Source organism: Bombina bombina, chromosome 6 (assembly GCF_027579735.1).
Source record: "Bombina bombina isolate aBomBom1 chromosome 6, aBomBom1.pri, whole genome shotgun sequence".
NCBI classification, from domain to species: Eukaryota; Metazoa; Chordata; class Amphibia; order Anura; family Bombinatoridae; genus Bombina; species Bombina bombina.
Genome location: NC_069504.1, coordinates 330081406 through 330108035, shown reverse-complemented (window position 1 = coordinate 330108035; position 26630 = coordinate 330081406). Strand labels below are relative to the sequence as shown.

At 42.0% G+C, this 26630-nt stretch overlaps 1 protein-coding gene across 1 annotated transcript in view; it reads right to left on the bottom strand.

Annotated features, from left to right (window-relative positions):
* LTA4H (leukotriene A4 hydrolase) overlaps positions 1-26630 on the bottom strand; it is a 161834-nt gene that overhangs the window by 73777 nt on the left and 61427 nt on the right. Inside the window, exons 13-14 of the mRNA XM_053719247.1 lie at positions 16332-16435; positions 14444-14514 (exon numbers count right to left, since the gene is read on the bottom strand). Coding sequence (XP_053575222.1) covers positions 14444-14514; positions 16332-16435 — 175 coding nt within the window. The remainder of the gene's footprint in view (positions 1-14443; positions 14515-16331; positions 16436-26630) is intronic.

The window sequence follows — 26630 nt, the reverse complement described above, 5'->3', positions numbered from 1 at the left end:
CATCAGAAATAAATGAATTAGCTAGCTTAAGGGCTTTAAGCTTGTGTGTAATCTCATCCAATGGAGCTGTGTCAAGGGTCTCTTCCAGAGACTCAAACCAAAATGCCGCCGCAGCCGTGACAGGCGCAATGCATGCAAGGGGTTGCAATATAAAACCTTGTTGAACAAACATTTTCTTAAGGTAACCCTCTAACTTTTTATCCATTGGATCTGAAAAGGCACAGCTATCCTCCACCGGGATAGTGGTACGCTTAGCTAAAGTAGAAACTGCTCCCTCCACCTTAGGGACCGTTTGCCATAAGTCCCGTGTGGTGGCGTCTATTGGAAACATTTTTCTAAATATAGGAGGGGGGGAAAATGGCACACCTGGCCTATCCCACTCCTTAGTAATAATTTCTGTAAGTCTCTTAGGTATAGGAAAGACGTCAGTACACGCCGGTACCGCATAGTATCTATCCAGCCTACATAATTTCTCTGGGATTGCAACCGTGTTACAATCATTCAGAGCCGCTAATACCTCCCCTAATAATACACGGAGGTTTTCAAGCTTAAATTTAAAATTTGAAATGTCTGAGTCCAATCTATTTGGATCAGATCCGTCACCCACAGAATGAAGCTCTCTGTCTTCATGTTCTGCCACTTGTGACGCAGTATCAGACATGGCTCTAACATTATCAACGTACTCTGTTCTCACCCCAGAGTGGTCGCGTTTACCTCTAAGTTCTGGTAATTTAGATAAAACTTCAGTCATAACATTAGCCATGTCTTGTAAAGTGATTTGTAATGGCTGCCCTGATGTACTTGGCGTCGCAATATCACGCACCTCCTGAGCGGGAGATGCAGGTACTGACACGTGAGGAGAGTTAGTCGGCATAACTTTCCCCTCGTTGTCTGGTGAAATTTTCTTAAAATGTACAGATTGACTTTTATTTAAAGTAGCATCAATGCAATTAGTACACAAATTTCTATTGGGCTCCACATTGGCTTTTGAACATATTGTACAAAGAGATTCCTCTATGTCAGACATGTTAAAACAAACTAGCAAGCTTGGAAAATACTTTTCAAATAAATTTGCAAGCAATACAAAAAACGTTACTGTGCCTTTAAGAAGCACACAAAAACTGTCACAGTTGAATAACAATGAACCGGATTAGTTATAGAAACCAAATTTTCACAGTAAATGCATAAATTTAGCAAAGGATTGCACTTATTAGCAATGGATGATTAACCCTTAATATCAGAAAAAACTGATAACAATTGAAAATATAAGCGTTTTTATCACAGTCAAAGCACAGTCTCACAGGTCTGCTGTGAGTGATTTCCTCCCTCAAAACTAGTTTTGAAGACCCCTGAGCTCTGTAGAGACGTCCTGGATCATACAGGGAGAAGGCAGACTGTGACTGAATTTCTAATGCGTAGTAAAAGCGCCAAAATAGGCCCCTCCCACTCACAATACAACAGTGAGGGAAGCTCAGTAAACTGTTTTAATTCAAAACAAACGACAGCCATGTGGAAAATAACGCCCAAAACAATTTTTCACCAAGTACCTCAGATAATTAAACGATTTAACATGCCAGCAAACGTTTAAAATCTAATTTATGAAATGTCATTAAAAAGCCTGCTGCTAGTCGCTCACACTGTAAGTTAGGCTAAAAGTTATATGCATACAGTATTTTCCCAGTGAAGGGCCATTCCCCAGAAATACTTAAGTGTAAACATACATACATATCAGCCTGATACCAGTTGCTACTACTGCATTTAAGGCTGTACTTACATTATATCGGTATTAGCAGTATTTTCTCAGTCAATTCCATTCCTTAGAAAATAATATACTGCAACATACCTTTTTGCAGGTGAACCTGCCCGCTGTCCCCTGTTCTGAAGTTACCTCACTCCTCAGAATGGCCGAGAACAGCAAATGGATCTTAGTTACGTCCGCTAAGATCATACACAAAACTCAGGTAGATTCTTCTTCAAATGCTGCCTGAGAAAAAACAACACACTCCGGTGCCGTTTAAAATAACAAACTTTTGATTGAAGAAATAAAACTAAGTTTAATAACCACAGTCCTCTCACACATCCTATCTATTAGTTGGGTGCAAGAGAATGACTGGGTATGACGCTCTGCTTGGGTGATCCTCTTGCACTTCCTGTTGGGGAGGAGTTAATATCCCATAAGTAATGGATGACCCGTGGACTGACTACACTTAACAGGAGAAAACATAATTTATGCTTACCTGATAAATTCCTTTCTTCTGTTGTGTGATCAGTCCACGGGTCATCATTACTTCTGGGATATAACTCCTCCCCAACAGGAAATGCAAGAGGATTCACCCAGCAGAGCTGCATATAGCTCCTCCCCTCTACGTCACTCCCAGTCATTCGACCAAGAATCAACGAGAAAGGAGAAACCAAGGGTGAAGTGGTGACTGGAGTATAATTTAAAAAATATTTACCTGCCTTAAAAAACAGGGCGGGCCGTGGACTGATCACACAACAGAAGAAAGGAATTTATCAGGTAAGCATAAATTATGTTTTCTTCTGTTATGTGTGATCAGTCCACGGGTCATCATTACTTCTGGGATACCAATACCAAAGCAAAAGTACGCGGATGACGGGAGGGATAGGCAGGCTCATTATACAGAAGGAACCACTGCCTGAAGAACCTTTCTCCCAAAAATAGCCTCCGAAGAAGCAAAAGTGTCAAATTTGTAAAATTTGGAAAAAGTATGAAGCGAAGACCAAGTTGCAGCCTTGCAAATCTGTTCAACAGAGGCCTCATTCTTAAAGGCCCAAGTGGAAGCCACAGCTCTAGTAGAATGAGCTGTAATTCTTTCAGGAGGCTGCTGTCCAGCAGTCTCATAGGCTAAACGAATTATGCTACGAAGCCAGAAGGAGAGAGAGGTAGCCGAAGCCTTATGACCTCTCCTCTGACCAGAGTACACGACAAACAGGGAAGACGTTTGTCGAAAATCCTTAGTTGCCTGCAAGTAGAACTTGAGGGCACGAACTACATCCAGATTGTGTAGAAGACGTTCCTTCTTTGAAGAAGGATTCGGGCACAGGGAAGGAACCACGATCTCTTGATTGATGTTCCTGTTAGTGACTACCTTAGGTAAGAACCCAGGTTTAGTACGCAGAACTACCTTATCTGAATGAAAAATCAAATAAGGAGAATCACAATGTAAAGCTGATAACTCAGAGACTCTCCGAGCCGAAGAAATAGCCATTAAAAATAACACTTTCCAAGATAACAACTTTATATCAATGGAATGAAGGGGTTCAAACGGAACTCCTTGTAGAACGTTAAGAACAAGGTTTAAACTCCATGGCGGAGCAACAGTTTTAAACACAGGCTTGATTCTAGCTAAAGCCTGACAAAAGGCCTGGACGTCTGGATTTTCTGACAGACGCCTGTGCAACAAGATGGACAGAGCTGAGATCTGTCCCTTTAATGAACTAGCCGATAAACCCTTTTCTAAACCTTCTTGTAGAAAGGACAATATCCTAGGAATCCTAACCTTACTCCAGGAGTAACCTTTGGATTCGCACCAGTATAGGTATTTACGCCATATCTTATGGTAAATCCTTCTGGTAACAGGCTTCCTAGCCTGTATCAGGGTATCAATAACCGACTCAGAAAAACCACGTTTTGATAAAATCAAGCGTTCAATTTCCAAGCAGTCAGCTTCAGAGAAGTTAGATTTTGATGTTTGAATGGACCCTGTATCAGAAGGTCCTGTCTTAGAGGTAGAGACCAAGGCGGACAGGATGACATGTCCACTAGATCTGCATACCAAGTCCTGCGTGGCCATGCAGGCGCTATTAGAATCACTGATGCTCTCTCCTGTTTGATTTTGGCAATCAATCGAGGAAGCAGCGGGAAGGGTGGAAACACATAAGCCATCCCGAAGTTCCAAGGTGCTGTCAAAGCATCTATCAGAACCGCTCCCGGATCCCTGGATCTGGACCCGTAGCGAGGAAGTTTGGCGTTCTGGCGAGACGCCATGAGATCTATCTCTGGTTTGCCCCAACGTCGAAGTATTTGGGCAAAGACCTCCGGATGAAGTTCCAATTCCCCTGGATGAAAAGTCTGGCGACTCAAGAAATCCGCCTCCCAGTTCTCCACTCCCGGGATGTGGATTGCTGACAGGTGGCAAGAGTGAGACTCTGCCCAGCGAATTATCTTTGATACTTCCATCATTGCTAGGGAGCTTCTTGTCCCTCCTTGATGGTTGATGTAAGCTACAGTCGTGATGTTGTCCGACTGAAACCTGATGAACCCCCGAGTTTTTAACTGGGGCCAAGCCAGAAGGGCATTGAGAACTGCTCTCAATTCCAGAATGTTTATTGGTAGGAGACTTTCCTCCTGATTCCATTGTCCCTGAGCCTTCAGAGAATTCCAGACAGCGCCCCAACCTAGTAGGCTGGTGTCTGTTGTTACAATTGTCCAGTCCGGCCTGCTGAATGGCATCCCCCTGGACAGATGTGGCCGAGAAAGCCACCATAGAAGAGAGTTTCTGGTCTCTTGATCCAGATTCAGAGTAGGGGACAAGTCTGAGTAATCCCCATTCCACTGACTCAGCATGCATAATTGCAGCGGTCTGAGATGTAGACGTGCAAAGGGTACTATGTCCATTGCTGCTACCATTAAGCCGATCACCTCCATGCATTGAGCTACTGACGGGAGTTGAATGGAATGAAGGACACGGCATGCATTTAGAAGCTTTGTTAATCTGTCTTCTGTCAGATAAATCTTCATTTCTACAGAATCTATAAGAGTCCCCAAGAATGGAACTCTTGTGAGAGGAAAGAGAGAACTCTTCTTTTCGTTCACTTTCCATCCATGCGACCTTAGAAATGCCAGAACTAACTCTGTATGAGACTTGGCAGTTTGAAAGCTTGAAGCTTGTATCAGAATGTCGTCTAGGTACGGAGCTACCGAAATTCCTCGCGGTCTTAGTACCGCCAGAAGGGCACCCAGAACCTTTGTGAAGATTCTTGGAGCCGTAGCCAATCCGAATGGAAGAGCTACAAACTGGTAATGCCTGTCTAAGAAGGCAAACCTTAGATACCGGTAATGATCTTTGTGAATCGGTATGTGAAGGTAAGCATCCTTTAAATCCACTGTGGTCATGTACTGACCCTTTTGGATCATGGGTAAGATTGTCCGAATAGTTTCCATTTTGAACGATGGAACTCTTAGGAATTTGTTTAGGATCTTTAAATCCAAGATTGGCCTGAAAGTTCCCTCTTTTTTGGGAACCACAAACAGGTTTGAGTAAAACCCTTGTCCTTGTTCCGACCGCGGAACCGGATGGATCACTCCCATTAATAACAGATCTTGTACACAGCGTAGAAACGCTTCTTTCTTTATCTGGTTTGTTGACAACCTTGACAGATGAAATCTCCCTCTTGGGGGAGAGAATTTGAAGTCTAGAAGGTATCCCTGAGATATGATCTCTAGCGCCCAGGGATCCTGAACATCTCTTGCCCAAGCCTGGGCGAAGAGAGAGAGTCTGCCCCCCACTAGATCCGGTCCCGGATCGGGGGCCCTCGATTCATGCTGTCTTAGGGGCAGCAGCAGGTTTCCTGGCCTGCTTGCCCTTGTTCCAGGACTGGTTAGGTTTCCAGCCTTGTCTGTAACGAGCAACGGCTCCCTCCTGTTTTGGTGCAGTGGAAGTTGGTGCTGCTCCTGCTTTGAAATTCCGAAAGGGACGAAAATTAGACTGTCTAGCCTTAGCTTTGGCTTTGTCTTGAGGCAGGGCGTGGCCCTTACCTCCTGTAATGTCAGCGATAATTTCTTTCAAACCGGGCCCAAATAAAGTTTGCCCTTTGAAAGGTATATTAAGTAATTTGGACTTAGAAGTTACATCAGCTGACCAGGATTTTAGCCACAGCGCCCTACGTGCCTGAATGGCGAATCCTGAGTTCTTAGCCGTAAGTTTGGTTAAATGTACTACGGCCTCCGAAATGAATGAATTAGCTAGTTTAAGGACTCTAAGCCTGTCCGTAATGTCGTCCAGCGTAGCTGAACTAAGGTTCTCTTCCAGAGACTCCATCCAAAATGCTGCCGCAGCCGTAATCGGCGCGATGCATGCAAGGGGTTGCAATATAAAACCTTGTTGAACAAACATTTTCTTAAGGTAACCCTCTAATTTTTTATCCATTGGATCTGAAAAAGCACAGCTATCCTCCACCGGGATAGTGGTACGCTTAGCTAAAGTAGAAACTGCTCCCTCCACCTTAGGGACCGTTTGCCATAAGTCCCGTGTGGTGGCGTCTATTGGAAACATCTTTCTAAATATTGGAGGGGGTGAGAACGGCACACCGGGTCTATCCCACTCCTTAGTAACAATTTCAGTTAGTCTCTTAGGTATAGGAAAAACGTCAGTACTCGCCGGTACCGCAAAGTATTTATCCAACCTACACAATTTCTCTGGTATTGCAACAGTGTTACAATCATTAAGAGCCGCTAAAACCTCCCCTAGTAATACACGGAGGTTCTCCAATTTAAATTTAAAATTTGAAATATCTGAATCCAATCTGTTTGGATCAGAACCGTCACCCACAGAATGAAGCTCTCCGTCCTCATGCTCTGCAAGCTGTGACGCAGTATCAGACATGGCTCTAGTATTATCAGCGCACTCTGTTCTCACCCCAGAGTGATCACGCTTGCCTCTTAGTTCTGGTAATTTAGCCAAAACTTCAGTCATAACAGTAGCCATATCTTGTAATGTTATCTGTAATGGCCGCCCAGATGTACTAGGCGCCACAATATCACGCACCTCCCGGGCGGGAGATGCAGGTACTGACACGTGAGGCGAGTTAGTCGGCATAACTCTCCCCTCGCTGTTTGGTGAAATTTGTTCAATTTGTACAGATTGGCTTTTATTTAAAGTAGCATCAATACAGTTAGTACATAAATTTCTATTGGGCTCCACCTTGGCATTGGAACAAATGACACAGGTATCTTCCTCTGAATCAGACATGTTTAACACACTAGCAAATAAACTTGCAACTTGGTTACAATCTTATTTAACAAAAACGTACTGTGCCTCAAAGAAGCACTAAACGATTAAATGACAGTTGAAATAATGAACTGAAAAACCGTTATAGCATCAATCCTTGAAAACAACACAACTTTTAGCAAAGGTTTGTTCCCATTAGTAAAGTAACAATAATTAAATTTGAAACGTAAAAATAACAGAGCAACGTTTTTAATCACAGTCAATATATAAATCTCACAGCTCTGCTGAGAGAATCTACCTCCCTTCAAAGAAGTTTGAAGACCCCTGAGTTCTGTTAGAGATGAACCGGATCATGCAGGAAATACAAGAGTAACTGACTGGAAATTTTTGATGCGTAGCAAAGAGCGCCAAAAACGGCCCCTCCCCCTCACACACAGCAGTGAGAGAGAAACGAAACTGTCACAATTAAAACAAGCAACTGCCAAGTGGAAAAATAATGCCCAAACATTTATTCACTCAGTACCTCAGAAAATGCAAACGATTCTACATTCCAGCAAAAACGTTTAAACCTTTTAATAGGTATTTATTATGTTAATGTACTTTTTACAGAGTAATTCCAGTGAAGTACCATCCCCAGAATACTGAAGTGTAGAGTATACATACATGTCATTATAACGGTATGGCAGGATTTTCTCATCAATTCCATTCAGAAAATAAAAACTGCTACATACCTCAATGCAGATTCATCTGCCCGCTGTCCCCTGATCTGAAGCTTTTACCTCCCTCAGATGGCCGAGAAACAGCAATATGATCTTAACTACTCCGGTTAAAATCATAGTAAAAACTCTGGTAGATTCTTCTTCAAACTCTGCCAGAGAGGCAATAACACGCTCCGGTGCTATTGTAAAATAACAAACTTTTGATTGAAGTTATAAAAACTAAGTATAATCACCATAGTCCTCTCACACATCCTATCTAGTCGTTGGGTGCAAGAGAATGACTGGGAGTGACGTAGAGGGGAGGAGCTATATGCAGCTCTGCTGGGTGAATCCTCTTGCATTTCCTGTTGGGGAGGAGTTATATCCCAGAAGTAATGATGACCCGTGGACTGATCACACATAACAGAAGAAATAAGCACACAGAGCCAGCTCCTCCACTAAAAAAAGGTGAAGAATGTTGGTATCTGCCTCCATTTGGTGTCTATCATCCGCGCAAACCAGGTCAAATAAGGGTTGTAAAACTAAACAGAAGTCACCGTGATAGATACTATCACTAGGCTTCTATAGGAGGCACTTGACTCTTGCAAGGAGTGTACAAAAAGATACAAAGATATATGAACTTGTATATAAATGTGAAGGGATGTCAACTAGCAATAGAACAAATATCAATATTTTGTACCAAATATAACCACACAGTATGTTAGATTTCAAGTGAGTAATGCTGTGTTAAAGTGTTAGAAATTGTACAGATCTATAGTCTGGGCAAACCAGATCTGGAAAGTCCAGCGAGTTTCTTCAAATGTCCATCAATACTTGAACAGGCTGCTCTCTGTCTTCACCCAACGGGATGATGTAATTCTAAGATGTAAAACAAAAACAGAAACAGAGGAGCCACTTAATAAGGGTTGTGTTTGATTCAAGTGCACAGTATGAAGGCATGTCACTCAATAGTGTTCTTCTTACTGGACCTAACCTTACTAACAGTCTCTTAGGAGTATTGATCAGGTTCAGGAAAGAACCTGTAGCATTCATACAACAGATGTTCTATTGTTTCATTGTTCGAGAAGACAATAGAAATTACCTCAGGTTTTTGTGGCATCGCAACAATGATATTAGTGCTGAGATAATAGATTATCGCATGAGAGTGCATGTCTTCGGCAACAGTCCATCACCTGCAGTGGCAATATATGGACTGAGAAGAACAGCTCAAGAAGGTGAAATGGAATATGGAACAGATGCCAGACAATATGTAGAAAGAGACTTCTATGTGGATGATGGAATCAAGTCTGTACCTACACCTACAGATGAAGAAGCCATTGATCAGCTTAAAAGAACACAAACAATGCTATTTGTAGCAAACCTAAGGCTTAATGAAATAGTCTCAAACAGCAGCAAGGTGTTGAAAGCCTTTCCTCCTGCAGACCATGCAAGGGACCTCAAAGACTTAGATCTGGGTACAGATACACCACCTGTACAACGAAGTCTTGGTCTACATTGGAACATATCAACTGATGAATTTGTTTTCAAAGTTTCTACTGATGAAAAGCCATACACTAGACGTGGTGTCTTATCAATTTTTAACAGTCTTTATGACCCACTGGGGTTTGTAGCTCCAGTGACTATACAAGGAAAGTCTCTGCTTAGACAGCTTTCATCAGAGTCAAAGACATGGGATACTTTACTACCTACAGAGAAACGTCAGATGTGGGAAAAGTGGAAGGATTCTTTGAAGGCTCTTGAAAAGCTCTGTATTCCACATTGTTATGCTTCTACATATCTATCAACAGCTACAGAAACAGAGATCTACATCTTCTCAGATGCATCTACAGAAGCTATTGCAGCTGTGGCCTACCTAAAAGTGACCGACATTGAAGAAAAACCACATGAAGGATTTATCAGCAACCGAGTAGAACGCATCAGGAGATCTACAAAACCAGAGCAATGGTATTATGTACCTACTGACCAAAATACTGCAGATCTTGCAACCAGGTCATTAACTTCAGCACAATGCATGAAATGGACATGGCTGACAGGACCAGCATTCTTGTTAAACTCTACAGATACAACATCAACCAGTACTACATTTGAGTTTGTGGGACCTGATAAAGAGAACCACCTTCAAACTACTACACTTCTTACCAGTGTACCTGGTCTTGGATTACAGAAGTTGTACTTCTATTTCACATGGACTGTGATTATACTCAGACACTGGTTGACAATTTGTAAGGATTACAATAGAGAGATGACTACAGGGGACAGTGCCAGCCCTGCTTCTCTTCAAGAAATATCATGTGAACACAACATGGACTTATGTTTGCAATTGCATTTTGTATATTTTTCTCTCATTCTTTGTCTTGCAGGTCTCATGGACAAAGAGGCTTCAATCAACATTTTTATGTTTATTGTTTGATTTATATAGTGGTATCTACAGATTCCAGACGGGGAGTGTTCTGTCCATATATTCATATGTACATCTTTAAGTGCCATTTTAGTTCTTGTGCTCCCTCTAGTGTTATGTTTTATTATTGTATTCAATTTAATGTTTATTCTCTGTTCTACCTCTGACCTTTTTGAGGTCACTGCCTGCCTCCATTTTAGTTTCACTTGTGTGTGTAAATTAGTTTCACTTTCTGTGTGTAAAGTTTGCTAGAACTTTCTGCTAATAGCTTTGTAGAGGCAAATTCTTTTTACCTGGCAATTACCACTTCTGGAACCTCAGAATTCTTGTTTTGCAACAATAAAGCTTGAAGGATTCACAAATCTCTGCTGTGGAATTTGTCTGAGTTAAGCTACTGCTGGATTCTGCTAACTGTAAGCAGATTGCAGGATGACTGCCTTCTGATGGAAAGTTTAGACATGCAAACATGTGCATACTTAAATACACTTTTGAAACATTTTTCCAATACATGTATATTACAAAATTGCTTCTATTCAAAACTGAAATGTATCCATGTGGATTCCAATTTTGGCTGGAATGTCCCTTTAAACAACTTTCCAATTTATTTATATTATCAAATCTGCTTAGTTCTCTTGGCATCCTTTGTAAAGAGTAATCCAAGGTAAACTCAGGAGCATGCACGTGTATTAAGCCATCTGGCAGCAGTGTTTACAATATTGTTTACAGCCATGTTATGCATAGTTACAAACACTGCTGTCATAGACTGCTGTAGGCATGCACACACTCCTACGCTCATATCAGCCTAACTAGTTTTAGTCTTCAACAAAGAATACCAAGAGAACAAAGCAAACTTGATAATAGAAGTAAATTGGAAACTTGTTTTAAATTGCATGCTCTCTCTCAGACATCCTCAAACGTGGCCCTCCAGAGGTTTTGGAACTAAATTTCCCATGATGCTCAGCCAGCTGATATGCTAGCTGAGGATCATGGGAACTGTAGTTCCAAAACCTCTGGAGGGCCAAGTTTGAGGATGTCTGCTCTAGCTGAATCATGATAGTTTAATTTTTTTCCTTACTGCCCGTTTAAATCTTACTTGGAAGTTGCAGGCATAATAGCTCCCCTGCAGAAAACCACTGATCAACCAATCAGGAGCGGTAACCACACAACTGGCAAATTACTGACCAAGTTCTGCTCTACAGCAACAGCTGCAGTGGTTGTGGGCTCCCCAGTGGGGGATTTACTTATGTGTTTAACCCCTATGTAGGGGAGGGGGGGCACATAGTTATCTAGGATCAGTAATACAAAAATTAAATGCACTAAAGCATTACACTACATTGTTTTACTATAATGTACCTTAAATAAAAGGGACACTAAACCCCAAAAAAACAAAATGTATGCTTATCAGATAAATTCCTTTCTTTCCTGGCAGGGAGAGTACACAACTTCATTCCTTACTATTGCAACGTCTCTGATCTGTCAGAAAGATCTTCATGGATATAGAGTCTCACTGTACCCAGGAAATTCTCCCTGGTATTTGGAGTAAGTGTATCTTCCATCCATGTTATCGAAGAAGACTGAGAAGGAATTCCGAGTGCTCCCTTGCTAGACGAAAAGATAGTGCTTGTACACAGAGCCCCCAGAACCTTCGTAAACATCCTTGGAGCAGTAGCTAAGCTAAACGGAAGTACTATAAACTGGAAGTACTGGTCCAGAAAGGCAAACCTCAGGAACTGAAAATGTTCCTCATGTATTGGAACATGAAGGTATGCATCCTTCAGGTCTATGGTGGTCATAAACTGTCCTTCCTGAACCCAGGGAAGAATTGAACGTATTGTCTCCATTTTGAAAGAGGGGACACTCAGAAACTTGTTTAGGTACTTCAGGTCCAGAATTGGACAAAAAGCTCCCTCCTTTTTAGGAACCACAAAGAGGTTTGAACAGAACCCCAGAACTCTTTCTGATGTGGGTACCGGGACAATTACTCCTAAAGAGGCTAGATCCCGAACACAACCTAAAAAGGCAGTCCTCTTTTCTGGTCTCAGACAGTCTGGAGAGTAGGAATCTGTCCCTGGGCAGATGAGATTTAAATCCTATCCGGTATCCCTGAGATACGACCTCCAGAACCCAAGGATCCTGAACATCCTGAAACCATGCGTATGACAAAAGCGACAATCTGCCCCCTACTCAATCCGATCCCGGATCGGGGGTGTGGTAGGAAGGCACCCTTCTCCTCTAGTGACGAAAGGCACATAATTACTGGGAGGATAGGGGAAATGGGAGGGATATTTAAGCCTTTGGCTTGGGTGTCTTTGCCTCCTCCTGGTGGCCAGGTGTTGTATTTCCCAACAGGAAGGAATGAAGTCGTGGACTCTCCCTGCCTTATGGAAAGAAATTCTTCCATGATTCAAGTAGAGAAAACAATTTTAAACAACATTCCAATTTACTAAAATTATCTAATTTGCTTCATTCTTTAGCTATCCTTTGTTGAAGAAATAGCATTGTATATGGGTGAGCCAATCACACGAGGCATCTATGACCAGCAACCAATCAGCAGCTTCTGAGCCTATCTAGATATGCTTTTCAACAAAGTATATCAAGAGAATGAAGCAAATTAGATAATAGAAGTAAATTAGAAAGTTCTTTAACCCCTTAGTGACCACAGCACTTTTCAATTTTCTTACCGTTTGGGACCAGGGCTATTTTTTAATTTCTGCGGTGTTTGTGTTCAGCTATAATTTTCCTCTTACTCATTTACTGTGCCCACACATATTATATACCGTTTTTCTTGCCATTAAATGGATACATTTCAATTTTCATCATATCTTATAAATTTACTATAAAAAAATGATCAAATATGATGAAAAAATTGAAAGAAAAAAAAAAACACTTTTTCTAACTTTGACCCCCAAAATCTGTTACACATCTACAACCACCAAAAAAACACCCATGCTAAATAGTTTCTAAATTTTGTCCTGAGTTTAGAAATACCCAATGTTTACATATTCTTTGCAAGTTATAGGGAATTAAGTACAAGTAGCACTTTGCTATTTAAAAAAAAAAAAAAAAAAAAAGTCTCTCTTTCAAAATTAGCGATAGTTACATTGTAACACTGATATCTGTCAAGATTTCCTGAATATCCCTTGACATGTATTTTTTTTTTTTAGTAGACAACCCAAAGTATTGATCTAGGCCTATTTTGGTATATTTCATGCCACCATTTCACCGCCAAATGCGATCACATAAAAGAAAATCGTTCACTTTTTCACAAACTTTAGGTTTTTCACTGAAATTATTTACAAACAGCTTGTGCAATTATGGCACAAATGGTTGCAAATACTTCTCTGGGATCCCCTTTGTTCAGAAATAGACTTATATGGCTTTGGCATTGCTTTTTGGTAATTAGAAGGCCACTAAATGCCGCTGCTCACCACACTTGTATTATGCCCAGCAGTGAAGGGGTTGATTAGGTAGCTTCTAGGGTTAATTTTAGCTTTAGTGTAGAGATCAGCCTCCCACCTGACACATCCCACCCCCTGATCCCTCTCAAACAGCTCTCTTCCCTCCCCCACCTCACTATTGTCCCCACCATCTTAAGTACTGGCAGAAAGTCTGCCAGTACTAAAATAAAAGTGTAGGATCCCCCCTTAGCCCCCAACCTAATCCCCCCCCAAACAGCTCTCTAACCCCCCCCCCCACACCTATTTGCCGCCATCCTGGGTACTGGCAAATAAAAACCCAATTTTTCTGTAGTGTAGCTGCCCCCCTCAATAACCTACCTCCCAACGCCTCCCAGATCCCTTGGATAACATTTATCCCCCCCCCCCCTCTTTCTCTTTACAAGTTCCATAGTGTAGCGGTCCCACCCGCTCCTGCCCCCGTGCGCGCTCTCGCCCCCCTCTACCAGATATCCTCCAGCGATGGGCTGCCCACCCGCCTCCCTGCAATGGCTCCCACCCACCAACGATCGGTACCCTCGCTAGTTGATGCAGAGAGGGCCATAGAGTGTCTCTCTCGGCATCAGTGGATAAAAAAAAAAAAAAAAAAAAAAAAAAAAAAAAAAAAGGTATTGCAGTGATGCCTCAATATCGATATTGCAGTGATGCCTCGATATTGAGGCATCACTGCAATACCTTGAAAGCGGCTGGAAGCTTCCACCGCTTGAAACCCCAGAGGATGTGTCAGGCACTTCCTTCGTACTTAACTGTATTTTTTTGTAGGACGTGTCTGACACATCCTTGGTTGCCAAGGGGTTAAAATTGCATGCTCTTTCTAAATCATGAAAGAAAAAATTTGGGTTTTATGTCCCTTTAAGCAATACACAACTACATTTAATAAAATCGATAGAACATACTTACTGAGGTTTTTCAGGTGGCATGCCTGGAGTATGCATCCATCCATTCCAGTCAACTTTGTCTAGAATATCAACCTACACATGCAAAAACACACTGTCAGTATCCAGAGTAAATCTGTCAGTCATGATGTTGAAGTATTAATACAATTGTTACTAACCATATTATTGGAAAATAACACTTTCATTAATAAAAAAAAACAATTTTTTTAAGAACTTACCTGATAAATTCATTTATTTCATGGTGGCGAGAGTCCACAAGCTTGTTACTGATGGGATACACATTCCTACCAGGAGGCGGCAAAAAGCTTCCAAAACCTCAAATGCCTATAAATACACCTCCCACCTCACTCATACCTCAGTTTAATTAATAGCCAAATGGGTGAGGTGTATAAGGAGTTAAAGCATAAAAAAAGAGAAGCAGGAATAAAGATGTGCTTTTATACAAATAATAAACCCCCAAAAATGGGTAGGCCTCATGGACTCTCGCCACCGTGAAATAATTCATTTTATCATGTAAGTTCTTACATAAATTATGTTTCCTTTCATATAGGTTTGCGAGAGTCCATGAGCTTGTTACCGATGGGATATAATACAGATGTGGAAGACCACGAGTAACAATAAAGAGAGGGACAAAATAAAAACAGCTATTTTCACTCAGAAATTAAATCCAAAAAGAAATTGTATTTTTTTTAAATAAAAATAAAAAAAAAAAATTAGTTGCCAAACATCACATGCTCCTTAATACCGCAGTACTTTTAAAAGAAAATGGGAAACAATGCTATTAAAATAATAACGTTATAATAAAACAAATGTAAAATCAAAGTTGCATTTAGCTCTCTAAAAATTGAGAGAGCACAGAGTGAAGTAGGAGCGGTTCTTTTAAAAAGCTTAAAAAAGGTGCAACAATATTGGCACCAAAATTACGGCGCAAATTGATGACGCGTCACAAAATGACGCGTCATCACGTTTCATCCATGACGCAATAGCGAGTATGCGGAGGAGAAAATGAAGGCCTATGGCAAGTTAAAAAATAAACAAAATTTAACTAAAAAGCAATGTTTCACAAAAACTCATGCTGCATATATGAAGCTTAAGGACAAATAAACAACCGGTCTCATAACAAATACAGATTTTTTTACACATTTATAAAACTTTAAGAAAATAAAGTGCCTTCTATAGCCGAGAGTGTCTTAAAGAAGAAAAAAAAAGAATTATACTTACCATAAGACACCCATCCACATATAGCAGACAGCCAAACCAGTACTGAAACATATCAGCAGAGGTAATGGTAGAAGAGTATAATGTCAATCTGTAAAGGGAGGCAGCAGACGAATCCCTGCGACCGATTTAACAAAGAGCCTGTATGCAAAGATTTCCCAGAGGCGAAAACATGGTCACAGCAAGCAATATCCCTTCACATCCCTCAGACAAACACTGCACTTACAGAGGAACTGGGCTTCAATATGCTTAGAAGCGCCTTTCACTGAAGAATCAAGCACAACTTGCTTCACCACCTCCTAAGGAGGCAAAGTTTTAAATTGAGGTATCCGTGAGGTGGGAGGTGTATTTATAGGCATTTAAGGTTAGGGAAACTTTGCATCCTCCTGGTAGGATTGTGTATCCCATTAGTAACAAGCTTGTGGACTCTCGCCACCTATATGAATGAAAATGAAACTACTCACACAATATTTATATAAAATGTAAACCTTTATATTTAATGTTTCTCTAAAGCCGATTTAAAAAAATAAAATTAAAGGTTGAGATATATTGAAATACCATACACAACCGCCACATATACTACCTTCAATGGATGTTTTAAACGTATTCCATACATTAGATAACCATTCTCCAGACATTATTGTATTTAATAAACAAGAACAGTATTATTGTACCTTGTCATTGAAATAGGAATACAGGAACCTTTTCCAGTCTTCTGTAGTTATAGTCTTATAAGAAAACATCTGGATATAAGATTTTAGGAATCCCAAGAAAACCTCTGCAAATAAATGCAATTATATTTAACTCATAACATACAGATTACAAATTTGCAAAGTGTATTCACTAAATACAGTAACCATTTCAATGCACACCTGTATTTAACGGTCTGAAAAACTAGATCAATTTACATATGCTTAAAGTATTTAATACCCTCCCCACTAGCCGGGGTCGGCTCCAAGGGGGGGCAATGCCCACCCAAATGGTATGCTGTGCCCCCCAGGGCAAAAAAATAAAAATAAATTTATGCTTACCTGATAAATTAATTTCTTCTATGGTACGACGAGTCCACGGATTCATCCTTTACTTGTGGGATATTATCCTCCTGCTAACAGGAAGTGGCAAAGAGCACCACAGCAGAGCTGTCTATATAGCTCCTCCCATAGCTCCACCCCCCAGTCATTCGACTGAAAGAACAGGAAGAAAAAGGAGAAACTACAAGGTGCAGAGGTGACTGAAGTTTAAAATAAAAAAATATAATCTGTCTTAAAATGACAGGGCGGGCCGTGGACTCGTCGTACCATAGAAGAAATTAATTTATCAGGTAAGCATAAATTTACTTTTCTTCTATAAAGTACAGCGAATCCACGGATTCATCTTTTACTTGGGATACAATACCAAAGCTACAGGACACGGATGAACGGGAGGGACAAGACAGATGGTTAAACAGAAGGCACCACTGCTTGAATAATTTTTCTCCCAAAAATAGCCTCCGAAGAAGCAAAAGTATCAAATTTGGAAAATTTGGAAAAGGTATGAAGCGAAGACCAAGTCGCAGCCTTACAAATCTTTGGTTGCTTGCAAGTAAAACTTCAAAGCACGAACCACGTCCAAGTTGTGCAACAGACGCTCCTTCTTAGAGGAAGGATTAGGACACAGAGAAGGAACAACAATTTCCTGATTGATATTCCTATTAGTAACAACCTTAGGAAGGAATCAAGGTTTGGTACGCAAAACCACCTTATATCAGCATGGAAAGCAAGATAAGGCGAGTCGCATTGCAATGTATATAATTCAGAAACTCTTCGAGCCGAAGAGATAGCAACTAAAAACAGAAACTTTCCAAGATAGAAGCTTAATATCTATGGAATGCATAGGTTCAAATGGAACCCCTTAAAAGAACTTTAAGAACTAAATTCAAACTCCATGGTGGAGCAACAGGTTTAAACACAGGCTTGATTCTAACTATAGCCTGACAGAACGACTGAACGTCTGGAACATCTGCCAGACGCTTGTGCAGTAGAATTGATAAGGCAGATATCTGTCCCTTTAAGGAAATAGCTCATAGCCCCTTCTTCAATCCTTGGAGAAAGGACAAAATCCTAGGAATCCTGATCTTTCTCCATGAGTAGCCTTTGGATTCGCACCAATAAAGATATTTACGCCATATCTTATGATAAATGTTCCTAGTGACAGGCTTTCAAGCCTGAATCAAGGTATCTATGACCGACTCAGAGAAACCCCACTTGGAAAAAAAATCAAGCGTTCAATCTCCAAGCAGTCAGCCGCAGAGAAACTAGATTTGGATGCTGGAACAGACCTTGAATCAGAAGGTCCTGTCTCAGTGGCAGAGTCCATGGTGGAAGAGATGACATGTCCGGCAGGTCTGCATACCAAGTCCTGCGTGGCTGGACTGCATAATCCCCATTCCACTGTTTGAGCATGCATAGCTGCAGTGGTCTGAGATGCAAGCAAGCAAACGGAACTATGTCCATTGCCGCTACCATTAGTCCGATTACCTCCATACACTGAGCCACTGACGGCCGAGGAATGGAATGAAGAGCTCGGCAGATGGTTAAAATCTTTGATTTCCTGACCTCCGTCAGAAAAATTTTCATGTCCACCGAATCTATCAGAGTTCCCAGGAAAGGAACTCTTGTGAGAGGGGTAAGTGAAGTCTTTTTTACGTTCACCTTCCACCCGTGAGATCTTAGAAAAGCCAACACGATGTTCGTGTGAGACTTGGCTAGTTGGCAAGTCGAGGCCTGAATTAAGATATCGTCCAGATAAGGCACCACAGCTATGCCCCGCGGCCTTAGAACCGCCAGAAGGGACCCTAGCACCTTTGTGAAAATTCTGGGAGCTGTGGCCAACCCGAAGGAAGAGCCACAAACTGGTAATGCTTGTCCAGAAAGGCGAAACTGAGGAACTGGTGATGATCTTTGTGGATAGGGATGTGTAGATACGCATCCTTTAAGTCCACGGTGGTCATATATTGACCCTCCTGGATCATTGGTAAAATAGTCTGAATGGTCTCCATCTTGAAGGATGGGACTCTGAAGAATTTGTTTAGGATCTTGAGATCTAATATTGGTCTGAAGGTTCCCTCTTTTTTGGGAACCACAAACAGATTGGAGTAGAACCCCTGTCCCAGTTCTGTTTTCGGAACTGGGCAGATCACTCCCATGGTAAATAGGTCTTCTACACAGCGTAAGAACGCCTCTCTCTTTGTCTGGTTTACAGACAATTGAGAAAGATGGAATCTCCCCCTGGGAGAAGAATCTTTGAAATCTAGAAGATACCCCTGGGTTACGATTTCTAAAGCCCAGGAGTCCTGAACGTCTCTTGCCCAAGCCTGAGCAAAGAGAGAAAGTCTGCCCCCTACTAGATCTGGTCCCGGATCGGGGCTACCCCTTCATGCTGTCTTGGTGGCAGCAGCGGGCTTCTTGGCCTGTTTACCCTTGTTCCAAGTCTGGTTAGGTCTCCAGACTGACGTTGATTGAGCAAAATTCCCCTCTTGCTTTGCAGCAGGGGAAGAGGTAGAGGGACCCCCTTTGAAGTTTTGAAAGGAACGAAAATTATTTTGTTTGGTCCTGTCTTATCCTGAGGAAGGGCATGGCCTTTCCCTCCAGTGATGTCTGAAATGATCTCTTTCAGTTCAGGCCCGAATAGGGTCTTACTCTTGAAAGGGATGGCTAAAAGTTTAGATTTTGATGACACATCAGCAGACCAGGACTTAAGCCATAATGCTCTACGCGCTAAAATGGCAAAACCTGAATTCTTTGCCGCTTCAAAAGCGGCATCTGTAATGAAAGAATTAGCTAGCTTGAGAGCCCAAATTCTATCCAGAATATCATCTAATGGGGTCTCAACCTGAAGAGCCTCCTCCAGAGCCTCGAACCAAAAAGCAGCTGCTGTAGTTACAGGAACAATGCACGCTATAGGTTGGAGAAGAAAACTCTGATGAACAAATATTTTCTTTAGGAGACCCTCAATAGTCCTCAATAGGTATAGTTGTACGCTTAGCCAGGGTAGAAATAGCTCCCTCCACCTTAGGGACGAGTCCCGCATGGTGTCTGATATGGGAAACATTTTCTTAAAAGTAGGAGGGGGAGCGAACGGAATACCTGGTCTATCCCACTCCTTAGTAACAATGTCCGAAATCCTCTTAGGGACAGGAAAAACATCAGTGTAGACAGGAACCTCTAGAAATCTGTCCATTTTACACAATTTCTATGGAACTACAATAGGGTCACAATCATCCAGAGTCGCTAAAACCTCCCTGAGCAATAAGCAGAGGTGTTCTAGTTTAAATTTATTAGCCGTCATATCTGAGTCTGTCTGAGGGAACATCTTTCCTGAATCAGAAATCTCTCCCTCAGACAGCAAATCCCTCACCCCCAACTCAGAACATTGTGAGGGTACATTGGATATGGCTAATAAAGCGTCAGAGGGCTCAGCATTTGTTCTCACACCAGACCTACTGCGCTTCCCCTGCAACCCAGGCAGCTTAGATAAAACCTCTGTGAGGGTAGTATTCATAACTGCGGCCATATCTTGCAGGGTGAAAGAATTAGACGCATTAGAAGTACTTGGCGTCACTTGTGCGGGCGTTAATGGTTGTAACACTTGGGGAGAATTAGATGGCATAACCTGATTCCCTTCTGACTGAGAATCATCCTGCAACATACTTTTAGTAGCTAAAATATGTTCTTTGCAATTTATTGACCTTTCAGTGCATGAGGGACACATTCTATGTGGGGGTTCCACAATGGCTTCTAAACATATTGAACAATGACTTTCTTCAATGTCAGACATGTTGAACAGGCTAGCAATGACTACAAACAAGCATGAAAACACTTTATTTAGTGAAAAAAAATAACAATCTTAAAAAACGGTACTGCGCCTTTAAGAGAAAAAAAAAAAGCATACACGTTCTGCAAAACTGCTTTAAAATGCACCAAATTTTTCAAATTTCTGCAAGCAGACTCAATATGTGTAGTTAAGTTTGCCCCACAAGGAAATTTAACATTTAACCCCTTAATGAGCAAACCAGATTGAAATTAGGCCTAAATCCGGAAAAAACACCTCCAGCGCCTTACCACAGCCCTGCTGTGGCGCCTACCTGCCCTCAGGGATAGCAAATATGGGGTTAAAGCTTCGATTTGGCCCAAAACATCCACAAGGGCCCTCAGGAGTTGGAGCTTGCTGCATGAAAACAACTGCGCATCTGAGGCGCAAAAATAGGCCCCGCCCATCTCACTCGATGTCTCTACAGCCTCAAAGAACCGCACCAGAGGGGTTTTAAACTAGCCATGTGGGTTCTGAGACCCCAAAAATAAGCCAAGTGTACCCTCAAAGTTGCCCAAAAAACATTATTGCCCACAAAACGTTAACAGCACTCCCAGTTCATAAAACGTTTGCCCACAAACATTCAAAACTCAGTGTCAACCATTTTTGTAATTAGTCCCTTATGCAAGCTTAGTAATGCCTTTCTATAGATCTTAGGATTACTGCTTACCCTTACCCTCATGGGGATACTGTCAGCCTTCCTGAAATATACAGTCTCTCCAGAAAAACAGAATTTATGTTTACCTGATAAATTACTTTCTCCAACGGTGTGTCCGGTCCACGGCGTCATCCTTACTTGTGGGATATTCTCTTCCCCAACAGGAAATGGCAAAGAGCCCAGCAAAGCTGGTCACATGATCCCTCCTAGGCTCCGCCTACCCCAGTCATTCGACCGACGTTAAGGAGGAATATTTGCATAGGAGAAACCATATGATACCGTGGTGACTGTAGTTAAAGAAAATAAATTATCAGACCTGATTAAAAAAACCAGGGCGGGCCGTGGACCGGACACACCGTTGGAGAAAGTAATTTATCAGGTAAACATAAATTCTGTTTTCTCCAACATAGGTGTGTCCGGTCCACGGCGTCATCCTTACTTGTGGGAACCAATACCAAAGCTTTAGGACACGGATGAAGGGAGGGAGCAAATCAGGTCACCTAAATGGAAGGCACCACGGCTTGCAAAACCTTTCTCCCAAAAATAGCCTCAGAAGAAGCAAAAGTATCAAACTTGTAAAATTTGGTAAAAGTGTGCAGTGAAGACCAAGTCGCTGCCCTACATATCTGATCAACAGAAGCCTCGTTCTTGAAGGCCCATGTGGAAGCCACAGCCCTAGTGGAATGAGCTGTGATTCTATCGGGAGGCTGCCGTCCGGCAGTCTCGTAAGCCAATCTGATGATGCTTTTAATCCAAAAAGAGAGAGAGGTAGAAGTTGCTTTTTGACCTCTCCTTTTACCGGAATAAACAACAAACAAAGAAGATGTTTGTCTAAAATCCTTTGTAGCATCTAAATAGAATTTTAGAGCGCGAACAACATCCAAGTTGTGCAACAAACGTTCCTTCTTCGAAACTGGTTTCGGACACAGAGAAGGTACGATAATCTCCTGGTTAATGTTTTTGTTAGAAACAACTTTTGGAAGAAAACCAGGTTTAGTACGTAAAACCACCTTATCTGCATGGAACACCAGATAAGGAGGAGAACACTGCAGAGCAGATAATTCTGAAACTCTTCTAGCAGAAGAAATTGCAACCAAAAACAAAACTTTCCAAGATAATAACTTAATATCAACGGAATGTAAGGGTTCAAACGGAACCCCCAGAAGAACTGAAAGAACTAAGTTGAGACTCCAAGGAGGAGTCAAAGGTTTGTAAACAGGCTTGATTCTAACCAGAGCCTGAACAAAGGCTTGAACATCTGGCACAGCTGCCAGCTTTTTGTGAAGTAACACAGACAAGGCAGAAATCTGTCCCTTCAGGGAACTTGCAGATAATCCTTTTTCCAATCCTTCTTGAAGGAAGGATAGAATCTTAGGAATCTTAACCTTGTCCCAAGGGAATCCTTTAGATTCACACCAACAGATATATTTTTTCCAAATTTTGTGGTAAATCTTTCTAGTTACAGGCTTTCTGGCCTGAACAAGAGTATCGATAACAGAATCTGAGAACCCTCGCTTCGATAAGATCAAGCGTTCAATCTCCAAGCAGTCAGCTGGAGTGAAACCAGATTCGGATGTTCGAACGGACCCTGAACAAGAAGGTCTCGTCTCAAAGGTAGCTTCCATGGTGGAGCCGATGACATATTCACCAGATCTGCATACCAAGTCCTGCGTGGCCACGCAGGAGCTATCAAGATCACCGAGTGACTTGGGCAAAGATTTCCGGATGGAGTTCCCACTCCCCCGGATGCAATGTCTGACGACTCAGAAAATCCGCTTCCCAATTTTCCACTCCTGGGATGTGGATAGCAGACAGGTGGCAGGAGTGAGACTCCGCCCATAGAATGATTTTGGTCACTTCTTCCATCGCTAGGGAACTCCTTGTTCCCCCCTGATGGTTGATGTACGCAACAGTTGTCATGTTGTCTGATTGAAACCGTATGAACTTGGCCCTCGCTAGCTGAGGCCAAGCCTTGAGAGCATTGAATATCGCTCTCAGTTCCAGAATATTTATCGGTAGAAGAGATTCTTCCCGAGACCAAAGACCCTGAGCTTTCAGGGATCCCCAGACCGCGCCCCAGCCCATCAGACTGGCGTCGGTCGTGACAATGACCCACTCTGGTCTGCGGAATGTCATCCCTTGTGACAGGTTGTCCAGGGACAGCCACCAATGGAGTGAGTCTCTGGTCCTCTGATTTACTTGTATCTTCGGAGACAAGTCTGTATAGTCCCCATTCCACTGACTGAGCATGCACAGTTGTAATGGTCTTAGATGAATGCGCGCAAAAGGAACTATGTCCATTGCCGCTACCATCAAACCTATCACTTCCATGCACTGCGCTATGGAAGGAAGAGGAACGGAATGAAGTATCCGACAAGAGTCTAGAAGTTTTGTTTTTCTGGCCTCTGTCAGAAAAATCCTCATTTCTAAGGAGTCTATTATTGTTCCCAAGAAGGGAACCCTTGTTGACGGAGATAGAGAACTCTTTTCCACGTTCACTTTCCATCCGTGAGATCTGAGAAAGGCCAGGACAATGTCCGTGTGAGCCTTTGCTTGAGGAAGGGACGACGCTTGAATCAGAATGTCGTCCAAGTAAGGTACTACAGCAATGCCCCTTGGTCTTAGCACAGCTAGAAGGGACCCTAGTACCTTTGTGAAAATCCTTGGAGCAGTGGCTAATCCGAAAGGAAGCGCCACGAACTGGTAATGCTTGTCCAGGAATGCGAACCTTAGGAACCGATGATGTTCCTTGTGGATAGGAATATGTAGATACGCATCCTTTAAATCCACCGTGGTCATAAATTGACCTTCCTGGATGGAAGGAAGAATAGTTCGAATGGTTTCCATCTTGAACGATGGAACCTTGAGAAACTTGTTTAAGATCTTGAGATCTAAGATTGGTCTGAACGTTCCCTCTTTTTTGGGAACTATGAACAGATTGGAGTAGAACCCCATCCCTTGTTCTCCTAATGGAACAGGATGAATCACTCCCATTTTTAACAGGTCTTCTACACAATGTAAGAATGCCTGTCTTTTTATGTGGTCTGAAGACAACTGAGACCTGTGGAACCTCCCCCTTGGGGAAAGCCCCTTGAATTCCAGAAGATAACCTTGGGAGACTATTTCTAGCGCCCAAGGATCCAGAACATCTCTTGCCCAAGCCTGAGCGAAGAGAGAGAGTCTGCCCCCCACCAGATCCGGTCCCGGATCGGGGGCCAACATTTCATGCTGTCTTGGTAGCAGTGGCAGGTTTCTTGGCCTGCTTTCCCTTGTTCCAGCCTTGCATTGGTCTCCAAGCTGGCTTGGCTTGAGAAGTATTACCCTCTTGCTTAGAGGACGTAGCACTTTGGGCTGGTCCGTTTCTACGAAAGGGACGAAAATTAGGTTTATTTTTTGCCTTGAAAGGCCGATCCTGAGGAAGGGCGTGGCCCTTACCCCCAGTGATATCAGAGATAATCTCTTTCAAGTCAGGGCCAAACAGCGTTTTCCCCTTGAAAGGAATGTTAAGTAGCTTGTTCTTGGAAGACGCATCAGCTGACTAAGATTTCAACCAAAGCGCTCTGCGCGCCACAATAGCAAATTAAACACTAAAAAACTCTAAGCCATCTCCGTGGAGATGTTGCCTATACAACGGCAAAGAGAATGACTGGGGTAGGCGGAGCCTAGGAGGGATCATGTGACCAGCTTTGCTGGGCTCTTTGCCATTTCCTGTTGGGGAAGAGAATATCCCACAAGTAAGGATGACGCCGTGGACCGGACACACCTATGTTGGAGAAAAATGACTGTAACATACCTCACTGCTATATAGCATGAAAACATTCCTCACACTGAAGTTTCCTGCACCCCTCAGCCTCTGTGGGAACTGTACTGGATCTTAGTTACAAATGCTAAGATCATCATCCTCCAGGCAGAAGTCTTCATCCATCTGCTGCCTGAGAGTAAATAGTACACACCGGTACCATTTAAAACAAAAAAAACTCTTGCTTGAAGAAATTAAAAACTAATATTTTATCACCTCTTTCACTTTACCCTTCCTAGTACTTAGAGTAGGCAAAGAGAATGACTGGGGGGTGGAGCAAAGGGAGGAGCTATATAGACAGCTCTGCTGTGGTGCTCTTTGCCACTTCCTGTTAGCAGGAGGATAATATCCCACAAGTAAAGGATGAATCCGTGGACTCGTCGTACCTTATAGAAGAAAAGTGATTTAATTTTTTTTTACATTTTAAAAGTGACGGGTCCCCCAGGGTCCCAAATGTTGCATAAACCATTTGCGGCCACTGGACCTTGGAGATCCGCCACTTAGGAGGGCCAAGCTAATCTCTTTACTCTCCTCTATTTACAACCAGATAACAAATAAAGTTGCATTTCCCTGCTGGTGCTCTCACAGTTAACCTAGGGCTTGCAATGCCCCTGCTCCTGCTAGCCCACTTACTACAGAGCTGAAGTGAGATGACGACATCATCAGACCTCTGCAGGAAGTGCTAGGAGAAGCTAATAGTCAGTGAGAGGAAAGGCATAAGTAATTTTGTGAAAACACAGCCGTATAACCAATGTGTGTGAAAGTAGTATCCCTTCCCTATTGTGCTTTATATCCTGGCAGCCACAGATAAAGAAGCAAATTGGGAATTCCTTGGTTTCCCCACTGCAGGTCACACAAAACAAGTGTGCATTGTGCCCGCTTTATCTGCAGTGATCAGTGTAAAATGTGTGTCAGATTATAGGTGCTCACATACACACACTTCAAATGTAGCTGTGGGACAATGAGTGAAATAGCCTTATGTTTATTATTTACATGTTTCATAACATCTCCTATTTGTCCCCAAGGTCGTTTTATTTTATATATATATATATATATATATATATATATATATATATATATATATATATATATATATATATATATATATATATATATATATATATATATTTTATAATAATAATAATTGCTACTGTGAGCTTGCGGTAGCAATAACCAGCCAGCCATGCTATTTCAACATGACCAGAGGGAGGCAGGAAATAATCTCAATACTATTAAGGCTTAAAGGGACATTCCAGCCAAAATTGAAATCCACATGGATGCATTTCAATTTTGACTAGACGCATTTTTGTAATATACATGTATTAGCAAAAATGCTTCTAATAAAAGCTATAGCTGTTTTAAATGTGTATTTAAGAATGCAACATGCACCAGCATTTTAAACACAGCACTTGCTCAGAGAGCCTAAGGTGTATGTAGCATCTGGCAATGACTCTGTTAATTGCGGACATGATACAAGCCCCACTGGCGCTTTGAGTAGCTGAAGGATTTAAAATGCTGGTGCAGTGACAATATCAAGCTGTGGTCCACGTGCAAAAGCAGAGAAAATTGTTAACATTAAAGCAGCGATAACTTTTACTAGAAGCATTTTTGCTAATGCATTTATATTGCAAATTTGTTTCTATACAAAGATGTAATGCATCTATGTGC